We start from the raw sequence: 13,513 nt of genomic DNA on the forward strand, positions 1-13,513 counted from the left end.
AGAGAAGAGAAGAGAAGAGAAGAGAAGAGAAGAGAAGAGAAGAGAAGAGAAGAGAAGAGAAGAGAAGAGAAGAGAAGAGAAGAGAAGAGAAGAGAAAAAAAGACAACCAAGTTTCAGATTCTGTGATATGCCATACTAGGACCAGACAGAAGACCTGTGACTTGGAGAAAGAAAAGAGAAATCTGGAGGCTATTTCGTTATTAATGTTAATCTTTCAGTTACAAACAACAATTTTTACCTATTAAAAAAAGCTTTAGTCAATAAGGAAATGACAATAGTCAATTAGACATTAGTCAATAAGGAAAATGACAAGTCAATATAGACCAGGCTGACCTTGAACTCAGAAATCCACCTGCCTCTGCCTCCCAAATGCTGGGACAAAAGGTGTGTGCCACCACTGCCTGGCTTTTTTTTTGGGTGGGGGGAGGTTTAAAGTTTTAATTAGAATTAATAATCAAGAATAAGAATTAATGACATTCCAAATGGTGCTAACATAATATTTAGCAAAAACATCTAATAATAAAGCAACGTATTTTGTTTGCATGGCTATATTTATATAAAACATGTAAGCTTTTGTGTCTGTTTCTTTATTCTGTTATGTTTTTTAAGAATAAAATCTCATGTATACCAAGTTATTTCCAAACTTATTATGTATTTTAGAAAACCTCCAAACTTGTAATCTTTCTTTCTCTACCTCCTAAGAATTAGGACTACAGAAGTATTACAGTGCCAGGCCTTAAACATTTACCCTCTACCCAACCCATCAACCCTAAATCATGAAGGGGTGTTGGATTTTGTCTAAGGCCTTTTCTGCATCTAATGAGTTAATTATGTTTTCTGTTTTGTTTAGGGTTTGTGTGTGTGTGTCTTTCAGTATGTTTATATGGCAGATTACAATTATTGATTTTTTATATGTTGAGCCACCTCTGCATCTCTAGGATGAAGCTTACTTGAGCATGATGGATGACCTTTTTTATGTGTTCATGGATTCAGTTTTGCAAGTATTTTATTGGGTATTTTCTCATCTATATTCATAAGGAATATCTGTTATTCTTTCTTTGTTGGCTCTTTATATGGTTTGGATATCAGAGGAACTGTGGCCTCATAAAATGAAATGGGCAATGTTTGTTCAGTTTCTACTTTGTGGAATAGTTTGTGGAGTATTGACATTGACTCTTCTTTGAAAGTCTGGTAGAATTACTGCACTAAAACTATCTGGTCCTGTGGTCTATTTAGTTGGTAGACTTTTCATTACTACTTCTATTTCACTAGGGGCTACAGGTCTGTTTCAATTGTTTATCTGATCTTGATTTAACTTTGTAAGTGCAAGTTTTTAAAATACCTCCACGACTCTCTGAATTTCCTTGGTGCCTGTCTGTTGTTATGTCCTCTTTCGTTGCTAATTATGTTAGTTTGGATATTCTCTCTCTACCTTTTAGTTAAGTTGGATAAGGGTTTTGTCGATTTTATTGGTTTTCTCAAAAGAACCAACTCTGTTTCCTTTGTAATTGCAATCATTTGTAATTGTTTTGTTTCTATTTTATTGATTTCAGCACTGAGTTTGATTATTTCTTCCTTTCTATTCCTTTTGCATGTGATTTCTTCTAGAAAAGAAAGCTTTTCTAGAGCTTTCAGGTGGACTATTAATTTGCTGGTATGAGGACCTCCCAACCTCCATTTTTTATGTAGCACTTAAATCTATGAACTTGCCTTTTACAACTGTCATCATCATGGCCTGGAACCCAATGTATAGGCCCAGCTAGCCTTGTGCTCAGAGATCTGCCTGTCTCTGTCTTTGCCTTTGGAGTGCTAGTATTAAAGATATGTGCCACCATGCCTGGCTTTCTGGGTGCTCTGTGAGTACTTTTATTTATGAATACACACACACACATATGTATATAGAAGATAGAGTTGGTGTCTTCCATATTGGTGTATTCTTCAATCATTCTTCACCTTAATTTCTAGAACAGAGTCTTTCCCTTAACCTGGAACTCACTGATGGAGCAAGGCTGGTTAGCTAATGAGCTCCAGGGATCCACCTGTTACCATGTCATCAGTGCTGGGATAACAGCCTGGTTTTTATGTGAGTGCTTAAAATGTGAATCAGGTCCTCATGCTTTACCAACAAGAACTTTATGAACTCAACATCTTTTCAGTCCTGATACAGGTTTATAGGTTTTTAACCATCTCTTTTTAAAAGTAATCATATTAAATATTTGTTATTTCCAGATTCACAATTACATGGTAACTTTTATTTCTAATTTAAAAATGCATCTATTATTATGATTATTGTTGTATATACCAAACAGTACTTGTATGTTGAAAAACAGTTTTTCTATAATATATAAGCAGAATGTCATCTTCTCTGTCACTTAAAATTGCTTTCTAAGATACTGCCTGGTCTTTAAGGAATTCAATAGAAATTTTTTAAAATTCAGTAAAAAAAAAAATTCAAACAAAATAAGCAGACTAGGCATATTTTTCAAAGTAGAAAAAAGTCCTTGGTTTTCTCAATGATAGGATATGAAAGTATCTACATTTTAGTTACACTAAAACTGTAACAACAGAATTGTACAGAATTAATTTTTCTTAAAAGATACTAATCAATGATGGCATTTAGGTTTCTTTCAGACTGGGGCAGAAGAAATAGTAGCTCCTAAAGATAATCTGATTAAAAGAATAAATATAATAAAAATAAGATGAAGAAATACTGTTATTGGGAAATATTCAACTAGGGGTTGGGGTATTCACAAGGTTCTTGAAGCCCTGAAATTACTTTCAGGGATATCCAATAGACTCAATGAGAAAATTAGTTTTGTTACTTTACATGCTCCAAGATACTTATGGAAAGCATCCCAATTCATTCTCAAGTCACCATATAAAGTAACTACCACCATCATCTTCATTCTATTGCTATTCATGAAGTTTAGAGACAGGCTGTAAGCTGTTATTTGGGGGCAACAGGGCTACTATGTAAAAACAGGACCTGGGCACTGGTTTCCTTAAATAATGCATAGCATTTACAAAATAAGGTCTGGATGTGATGTCAATTTTAAGGACTGCAACAAGATTATTGATACCAAAGCCCATTCTCTTAGAAAGACGCATGGGAGATAAGCTCTGCCAGGGAGATTTTCTTGCTGTCGACTTCTCTGTTACTAAGACTCCTCAATCATTCTTCAGGGAACATTTTGTGGTATAGTAGAAGAAAACTCATCAGAGGCAGCAGGAGGAGAGATAGGGAGTGCCAGGAGAATCATCTTCAAAAACTCCCAAGATAATGGAACAGTCAATGGGAACTCTTTGGAAACCATCATTAAGGACTGAGTCCACTGGTTTTCCCAGCTTTATACTTGTAACTCTTAACTAGCATTTAGGGGTTTGTCCCAATAACATCAAGCTGTTTATAGTTTTCTCATTTTATCTTGCATTGGCATAACTTTAAAAATCTCCAATCCTATAAAAATTCTGTTATTTGCCCATGTATTATTTACCTAAGACTCTGGTGAGAGCAGGGTCTATACTTGTCTGCAGTCTCAACTGAAGTAGGATGATCTCAAGTTTGAGACCCACCCAGGTTACAAAGCAAGAACCCATCTCATTAAGATTCCGATTCAAAATCTAGTGAGATTCTAAAAATCTTTCCCAGGACCTCTCTACAGGCAGATAAGGTACCTGTTCCTATTGCTTTTAAGTCACATTATACCACATGGATCTGTTTACATTGTCTGGTGTTACTGGCTAATCTCCGAATTTGTCAGAGTTAAGAAATCTCTGTATCCCAGACACTAAGTAGACATGTGAAAAATATGTATAACTCTTAACTGAGTGATCATGCTTCATAGTTAAAAGCAAGAAAGGTTATAAAGCTGATGAAGGTGTTATCAGAAGTCAGAAAAAAATGTAAGAATTCATAACAAACTGGAACTGCTTTAGCCAGTACTGTAAAGTCCTCAAGAAAAGACAGAAAGAACTGTGAATACTCTCACCAACTAGGGCTCTCAAATCAAATCAGTTGGAAGCAGTTTTCATTAAGATGGATTGAATGTGGCATCGTGAGAAACACTTTATCAAATGTAGTGTTTTACTTAGTGATTAACTATATACCAGTTGATGAAGCTCCCTAAATCCTTTGTAATCCCACCACTCCAATAAACATTTAATGAGTATATAAGTTCAAAAAGCCTAGTAGAGGATTTAAACCTTCAATCTTGTTTTTATTTACTCTTGGAACTCAATTTCTCAATTCAAGTGAAGAAAGCTGGTGCTTGAGGCTCATCTGTTGCCCTGGTAAAATTAATGTGCCTCCTAAAGTTTAAATTAACATGATATTTAAGATGAAAAAAATTTAAGCAAAGTGCCACAGTAACAGTCATACTTGCCTTAAAATACCTGAACATTAGCAAATTGTTTTCTTAAAAATGACTGAGAAAGTAAAAAAAAAAAAAAAAAGATTTGTCCTAACTTGGAGATGTAAAATCTGATACACAGAGATGGACTATTGTAACTGTGTCCTGCAGTGCAGTAGAGAGCAGAGATGTCTGCACGTGGTGGTACAGCACACACCCTACTTGCCTGTGTTGGAATGCATGATCTTTTATTTTGCTTCTACTATTTACTACTGATGTATCTCTGGAAAAATAATACCTTTTTCCCCCCCTGAGTTTTCTCATCTTTAAGATGGGAATCTAAATACTAAATGCCCCTATCTCGTTAGTGTGTAATACTATTTAGGAAATGACTAATAAATGACATAATATCATAGAAATATGAAGCAGTGTTACTATTCCTATGTTGTCAACAACTACATGGAAGTAATTAGGTGGTCCATAGTGGAATATCCCTGAATTCTTAGCCCTTTGGAGGCAGAGGCAGAAAGACTAGACTTCGAAGCAAGTCTGCCACCCTAAAAAAATGTGAAATAAAACTTATTTGGTAACTGTAAAAAATGTACTAATTTATATTAATTTTGAACAATTTATCCACCATGTGTATTTTCTTGTGCTCTGAGAAATGAAATAAACTATCCATTAAGTATAAATTGGAAAGAGGAGTGAACAAAGGAAAAAGCAACCTACTTGAGTAAGAAGGGAAAGATGAAGACAACTTAGCGAACCTGAGAGGTTAGTAAATTTGGTAAGACTCTAATAAGCAAAACATGAATTATATGTATCTGTGAACCACCTCTGCTAAAACACCTAGACACTAATAAAAGCAAACGATCAATTGTTTCATTAGAAATATTCAGGAGTTAATAAACAAGAGCTTATATTCCTCCGGAGATTTTCAGTCTGAATAAATCTACATGACAATTTAATAAAAGTTCTTTTGTTGGCAATAAACTCCATATTTAAGCATAAGCATTCAAAGCCATTCATGAAAGGCATACACAGAAACTTTTGAAATGAAACTGAAAAAATATCTATGTTAACTGGGGAACTGAAACTTTGGAATATCATTTATCGTGTTTTAAGTGACAACCATATTTTGGCTAAACAGGAGAACTTCATTGTTTTGCAAAATGTATGAGTAACATTTAAGGAGTATTAATTTGTTTTGAAATTGTTTGACCAAAGCCTAACAAATATATAATATATCCTAAATGTTTTTGTAAAGTTTAAATTTTTAAACTCCAAAAGCTTAGTTGTTATAAACACTAAAGTCTGTATGAAATTTTAATTATTTGTTGATTAAAAATACTGCTTTGTATGTATCGGTTGGGGGTCAAAACCAGGACTTCCTTTATGTGAAGCATATACTCTATCAGAAAGTTACATCTTTAGTTCTGAGTAATGCAGTTTTAATTATTTTCTGCTCGTTAATATTCTCCATTTTCAATCTGAGAGTGATTAAAATAAAACTTTATCATAAAAATAGACTGATCTGAGGTCTGGGGAGACGGCTGTGTAAACACGCATGAGTTTGATCTCTGGCACCCATGTGAAAGGCTCAGACACTTAGGCAGCCTATAAAACCTGTGATAGCAAGGCAGAGAGAGAAGGCTCTTTGGGTCACCTCTTTGACTAGGTATCCATGGTGTATATAGTACCAACCTATTGGAAAGTTAGCAGTTAGTATGTCTAGAAGTTAGACTGGCACTGCACTGCAGTGTTTGTCTTTAAGTAAGCCTTGTTTTATTTTATATTAATCCCTAAAAAACAAGATTAGTGATGCTAGTTGTTCAACTGTGCTGTAAAATGAGTCCTTTAAGTGAAAACGTAAATAAAGTATTTTAAGAGAGAAAAACATATATTTACCTAACTTTTATTGCAGAATATTGCTGTAATTGTTTTACTTTATCATTAGCTGTGTAAAAGACATCTAATATGAGTGCTGGGAACTAAACTCTACTTTATTAAGAGCAGTCAGTATACATTCTTAACTGTGGATTCATCTCTCCAATTTTTAATTAGTTGCTCTTACTCTCTTATGTCTTTAATTTAATTTACAAATCAGAATTAAATGGGGGTAGGAGAAGATGGTTTAAGGTCAGTCTGGGCCACAAGAGTGAGCTGAGGGCAGTTTGATAACTCAGTGAGACCCTTTCTGGAAGCTAAAAGCCTACAGGAAGTGGGCTCAATTCACAGTATAGCCAAAACAAACAAAAAAACCTCAAACCATCAAATCTCTCTCTCACACACACACACACTAAAAACCCTCCATGGAAAAACAAGAACAGCAACCCTCTGCCCCTAAACAAACAAACAAACAAACAAACAAAAGGCAAAACAAAACAGCAACCCACCACCTCATCATAGGTAGTTACTATGTAAAGTGCATGGGACAGAAGTATGGCAGAATATGTTTAGTTCTTTTAGACTTTTGAATGTTTGTGTAATCTTTATTGTTGATTGTGCCTAATTCAAATATTGGAAATTAAAAGTTTTGATATCATGTGGTTCAAACAATTTTGTAAGTTGGAGCAATAAATATAGATTATGATTTTTAAGTTAGGGATACTGAATCTTTATATTTGGCACTATAAGATCTTAGACAAGCACTGGGAGCATTAGGATGTAGTTTTCACAGATAAATGAGGGCTACTTAAAAGGAAAAAGCACTTTGGAAGAGTATTAAGAACAAATCTCTATCAGGAAGTTTTCATTCATACAACTGACAGCATGAACATAAGTTTGGCTCCTTGTAAGCATGTCCACCAACTCTAATATGCCCCAGGTTACAAATCTTTCTGCAAGAGCAAAAGACAACATTATATAATGCCTCAATAGAGATGGGCATCTTGACGAAGATTAGGTTGGCAGAAGAATGGAAACAAAATCAAGACTTCAATCTCAAAAGATTGTAAAAAATATTAAACACTGTCTCAGACCAGGGAGTAAAAAATATAGTTCAACTCTGATCAGAATACAAAAAACTGTACTCACGTCTCGGGCTTTCACATAGAAGGCCTCTTGGAAAGCAGCTTCTAATGAGCCAATAAAAAATACAGGATGGCAGTCACCATATCTATAGGAAAAATTATGTATATGAATAAAGACATGTTTGAAATTCATACCAAAGTCATACAAATTGAATCAAATGAATGATAAGTAAATGTTGTGGCTAATATCTAGTACAGACCAAAACCCAATTAACTTCTTTTAATGCCTGAATGACATTTGTGAATTTTAAAAATTCTTCTTGGTCTGTACAAATATATTAGAACACTGAAATTTTTTAAAATGAAATATATATATATATATATATATATATATATGTTATGAAACTATGACACAAGTAGCACTTCTTGACTAATTAATTTCATCAGATTTTGGAGTAACATTAACTTTTTCTTTAATTCATTTATTTGAGAATACTATCACAGAAGAACAAAACTGATTCTTATGTTTCCATATTATAGTATTAACATTAAAGAAAGAATATCATTTATATCAGAGTAAAAATTAAACAGTATCTTTAAACACTCCAGTAGACTCCAAAATATATAAAGAACTTATGGAACATCTTAAAAAGAAATACTAAAGAATCCAAAAACAAAAGTTAAAAGAAAAATTTATTTACATTTAAATTTTAATTATCTTTTAATTTAGTATTGAGTAAATGATTTTTGTTTGTTCTAAGATATACTAAAAATTATTATGATATATTCTATTCCTTTGAGAAACATAAGACACTACAGGAATGATCCATCTATTAAACTTTTATAAAGATACAGGGATGAACTGAATATATTCCTGCATTGTCACAAATGGTTTAGTAATTATATCACACTGAATAGTATGACTTTCTCTATTAGCATTGTATGAATTGATAAAGAAATCCTTTGAATAGTCTATGGAGAAATGGTAAACAATTTCTAATTAAAATTACACCAAAAAAATCACAGTAGTATAAAAGAACATCAATTTTATAGTTAATATCCTAACCCTACCTTGAAGAAAACTCTGCTGTAAATTGTAATAAGGCATCTCCTTCATTTTCTGCGTTTTCTGGCACTAAAAAACAAACAAAAGAAAAAACAAAAACAAAAAAAAACAAAACAAATAGACACAAAAAACAAACCACATAACATCTAATCCCACATATAAGAAATATATTTAATCAATAAAGAGGAAATAAAATTAAGTTTAGCTTCTGTGATATATCTGATGGGACATTTTTAACATACATTAGTAGATTTTATCAAGCAGAATAAAAAAGAATCTTTAAGAAAATTCCAATGAATAGATACAATCCTATTAAGCATCTAAATAATGTGTCAGTGTCAACTAGGATTTCAATTTTCTTAAAATAGAAATCTTGTGATTAAATTATATAATATTTGAAAGTATTTTAAATGATTCACTAATTGGAAAATTATCAAATTTATATAAATATTATATCAATTTCTGTCAAAAGTAGTCCCAATTTTACCAAGTGAATAGGTCACAAAAGGAATTATGTTAGAAATCATGTTGCATATAGCACTCTTTCTTATTCTCTATCATGCATCTCATAAGTGAAAATGAGAAAGATGGCACATATATTCTACTTTGCTTTTCCTTCTAAAAATGGATAGCAACAATGAATATAAAGGTAATATTACTATTCATCTTCACACTGACATCTCTGACACACGGGGAACAAGTACTTATCAACAGAAAGTATGCTGTTTGTCAATCAACTTCTAAGAAAAAAAAACAAATAGAACTGAAACTAATTATACACTGAAATATTTACTACACACTTTTGTCACTTTAACTAGCAGTTTGAAAATCTGGAGGCTTAGTAAAAAAATCAGAATTCAACAGACTGTGGTTCTAATGATGCAAGTCCACGTCTAAACTTACAGATAAGGGTTTTAAAGTCCACTATTCTTTTTAAGTTTAATACTAGAAGGGAGAATTAGAATGCTTGTCCCAAAGAGCTACGAATACTCACTCATTGGAGATTTTCTCAGGGTAGATGATGCCATGCCAAATACTTCTCCATCATCCACTCCAAATTCTGAAGCATCTTCAAAGTCATCTCCGTCACTATCACTAACCATATGAACATCCGTGCTTTGCTATTTAAGGAAAGTCCTAATCAGATTCAGATTGATTTTAACATATCAAATTCTGAAGCTATATAATTGCTATAAGATAGAAACTTCATCAAGTATGAAACCATCTACTAAAGTCAAGCTTAATTTTTTTTAATTTAAAACTTTTCATTTTAAAGCTCACAAACATTTCTAAACAAAATCAAGGACAGTTACAAATGCAACAAAGATCGAGATTTCTGTGGTATCCTAGTGTATAGTGCACAAACAAACGCCCAGTGGGTACAACTAGAAACTCAAAGACAAATTTAAGCTATGAATCTCTCAAAAGGCTCACTCTACTATATGAATCTATCAATCAGAAACAAGGCAGCATTCAGACTTGTCATTTCCTGATTGCAGTAAACCTCAGTAAGACAAACATTGTTATCCTATTCTTAAGAGTGTCATTAGGAGATACATAAAACAAGCATGAATCAATGTAAATTGAAGGCTACTAACCATGAAATATAGTAGCATGTTTTAATTCAGTAAGCTGCTATTGAGAATTTACTATGTGATAGGTACTGATAAACATATCCCACTTATTCTGTAACAGCAACATGTTGAAGTTTAACATATTAAAAATATCAGCTTCAAAATAAAAACCTGTCTGCTATTCTCTAGATTAAGATACTATTCTAAAATGTTAAGATTTAAAATATTTGAACTGGGTAATGAGTACCAATAAAGTTCAAACCTTGTCTAAGATAAGAAAAGCAATTGGCTCAGTGGCAATCCTATGTTCAACAAATGGTCCACAAAAACTATCAGGAAATAAATGTTTCACCTTCTAAAATATAGTGCTATGTACTTAAGTTATAATATACTAGAAACTATTTCACATAAGAGTTTGAATTAAAATTAAACTTAATATTGTTTGTAGAGGCGGGTGTGCATGTGCGTGTGGGTGCATGCCTGCGTGCATGTGTGTAGGTTAGAGAACAACTTTTAAAAGTCAGACTCCTTCCAGTATGTGAGTTACAGGCATCAAAGTCAGGTCATTAGATATGGCAGCAAGTGTCTTTATTTACTTAAAAATTTTGCGACTCTGCCTTTTCTTCTTTGTATCCATTTAACAGACTGCTGAAACATTTTAAGATTCTACTACTTATTATAAAAGCCTTACTTTTTATATGTAAAAGTAATGATTAGGATTGAATGTATCCTAATCTTCACCTTAGAATTTTGTTCTACAAACTCAAGATCTCCCCCTGGTTTAATGTATCTCATTTTTAAAAATTCAAAACTCTTTTCCATTAAAAAAAATCTCACCCATCTCTCTTTTCGTCTGTTCATCTATGCATACATGCATGCATGTACCATGGTACACATGTGGAAATCAGAAAGAACAAACTTGGGAAGTCAGTTTTCTCCCTCCACTATATGTGAGTGCCAGGGATGGAGCTCAAGTCCTCAGATTTGGCTTCAAGAGCCTATATTATATTCTCTGACCCCCCTGTCCATTTTAAAGCAAATTGGTAGAGATCTTCTTCAGAACAACACATTAAGATGAACACCTACTATAAAATCAGTATTTCTCAACCTGGTAGTTCAATGACCTTTTCACAGGGGTTGCCTTCTGAATATCAGATATTTACAATTTATAACAGTAGCAAACTTGTAGTTATGCAGTAGCAACGAAACAATTTTATAGTTGGGGTCACCACAACATGAGGAAATTACTGTATAAGATGCTTTTGAATTCCCTGTGTGTTTCATCCAGTCAAATATCTATAACATGAAGGTGCCTAAAATTTGAGGCTTAAAGAAGCATGAGCACAAAGTCTGTAAGGTACACTGCAGGTTCCTTTCCAGTGTCTAGTCAGATTCATAGGCAAGTAAAAAGATACCAAGGATTAAACTGAAAACCTCCTCACTACTTCCCCTACCTTGCTTAGTAGTATTTACCATTCCAAGAAACATTCTTTTTTTTTTTTAATTTCCTTTCTCTTATTGTCTTATATCTACTGTGCTTCTCCAAATGGAGTCTTTAATGCCACTTGCTGTAACAACAGAGCCTCACTTTATAAACAATGGTTTAACTTTCTCTATGACACAGTATACAGTTTTTACACAAAGCATGGAATTCTCTTAGAATATTAGAAAATGAAATCATACAACCTCTTTGAATGGAGGCATCTAAAAAGCCAATTTTATTGGAAAAAAAAGTATATTTCAAGTATGAATTATTGAAGTATCTGCAAGAATGAGCTGCTTAATTATGTATAAGGAACTACCAATCTCTTCACATTTTCTTATCAGCTACCTAACAGGTTAGGAAAAGCTTTTTTTCTTTAAAAAAAAAATGAGATAAGCAATCTTTTCCCTTCACTAATATTTGCTGATGAGAATAATCTTTTGGTATCTGTTACAGTTGCAATAAAATTCTTTGAATCTTGAGAATCAATTAACATTTTTAAAACAGCTAAGAAAATCTGAGATTCTGTTTTGTCTGTTCTATTAACCTGTTCACTTTGAAAATCTCCATTATATTCTCCAGACTCATTTAAAAGAAAACAGGCTATGCCCCTCTACCAGTAGTCTATGATTTATGAAGACAATTATAATGCTGACCAATAAATGTTATGATACAAACACTTTAAAACTAATAAGTGGATCAGGAAAAACTTCCAAGAGGAGGTAACAGGTAAGTTGTTTGAAATAAAAATTTAGAACTAATACTTAGCATTAAAACAAAAAGAAGTGAAGCAGATGTTCCCTTGGCAGACATGTATGGACCACCTATTATGTGATTTAGACATCAAAGTTCCACTTGGTGTATGTACGTAATGCAGACTCAAAGTCAGATTTCACTACTGCAGAACACATTTGGAAATACTGGTACTAAGAAGAGTTGCACACTATATGGGAAAAATCTAGCAAAGAACTTGATATTTAAAACTACACAATTAAGAAAAGCAAACTGAATAATGGGTCTTAGGTGTTGCAGATATTAGATTTAGGATGCATTCCCTGAGATGGAACTCACGTCTGACACTGTTCAAATGGCTAAAAACCTGAGACCAAATAGGCCCTGGGCCCACGGGAAAATAAGATACTACTGTTCTGCTAAAGAGACATAACAATAAAATGATTCCTAACAACATTCTGTTATACCTAAAGATCAGTGCTTCATTCACTTCTCATCAGAGAAACTTCATCTTGGATGGGAATCAAAACATGATAAATGGACAATGGGCAAAGAGTGAGAGACCCTGGAACAGTCAATCCTGAATGGGATCTCTTCATCAAAATATCCCCCTCAAAGCTGAGAAGTCTACTTCAAAGAGGACATGGACAGATTCTAAGAGTGAGGGGTGATAGAAGAAACAGTGTCCTCCAGATACAGCAGGACTTATACATATACACGGAGACAAAAGAAGCATGCATGTACAGTGTCTGAACATGTCCAAGCCAGAGCCCCAGCACTGTGAGGGGTCACAGGCTCTCACTTAAACCAAGAAGCTATCTGTAATTAGAACCTATTTGGAGAGAAAAACTTAGTTTTCTGCAATAAAGTTTCACTGGATATATTGACCACACTTCAGGGCCGGCCTCACGAACACCAGTAGATGGTCAACACAAATTTTGTAGACCTTGTGTCTCAAGATTACCTTGCTTAGGCATCTTTTGTCTTAGTGTTCTTTTTTTATATATTGTGGCTTCCGTTTTGTGGGGTGTGTTTGTGTTTCTCATCTTTTTGTTTTTGTTGTTTATTTGCTTTTGAGAGAGAGAGAGAGAGAGAGAGAGAGAGAGAGAGAGAGAGAGAGAAAGTATGAAGTTGAGTAGGTGGGAAGGATCTAAAAATTGGAGGGAGGGAAGTTGATCAGAATGTACTATATGCAAAAAAAGTTTTCAAGAAAAATTTATTTGAAATTAAAAAATAATCACATCGTTTTCCCCTTCCCTTTCTTTCCTTCAGCCTTTCTCATCTACCCACTCACTGGTTTTGTACATGTTCTCTCTCTCTCCTTCCCTCCCTCCCTC

At 33.5% G+C, this 13,513-nt stretch overlaps 1 protein-coding gene across 1 annotated transcript in view; it reads right to left on the bottom strand.

Annotated features, from left to right (window-relative positions):
• Faf1 (Fas associated factor 1) overlaps positions 1–13,513 on the bottom strand; it is a 300,812-nt gene that overhangs the window by 111,689 nt on the left and 175,610 nt on the right. Inside the window, exons 10-12 of the mRNA XM_028787832.1 lie at positions 9,382–9,508; positions 8,393–8,456; positions 7,386–7,467 (exon numbers count right to left, since the gene is read on the bottom strand). Coding sequence (XP_028643665.1) covers positions 7,386–7,467; positions 8,393–8,456; positions 9,382–9,508 — 273 coding nt within the window. The remainder of the gene's footprint in view (positions 1–7,385; positions 7,468–8,392; positions 8,457–9,381; positions 9,509–13,513) is intronic.

Source organism: Grammomys surdaster, unplaced genomic scaffold (assembly GCF_004785775.1).
Source record: "Grammomys surdaster isolate TR1022 unplaced genomic scaffold, NIH_TR_1.0 100, whole genome shotgun sequence".
Classification (NCBI taxonomy): domain Eukaryota; kingdom Metazoa; phylum Chordata; class Mammalia; order Rodentia; family Muridae; genus Grammomys; species Grammomys surdaster.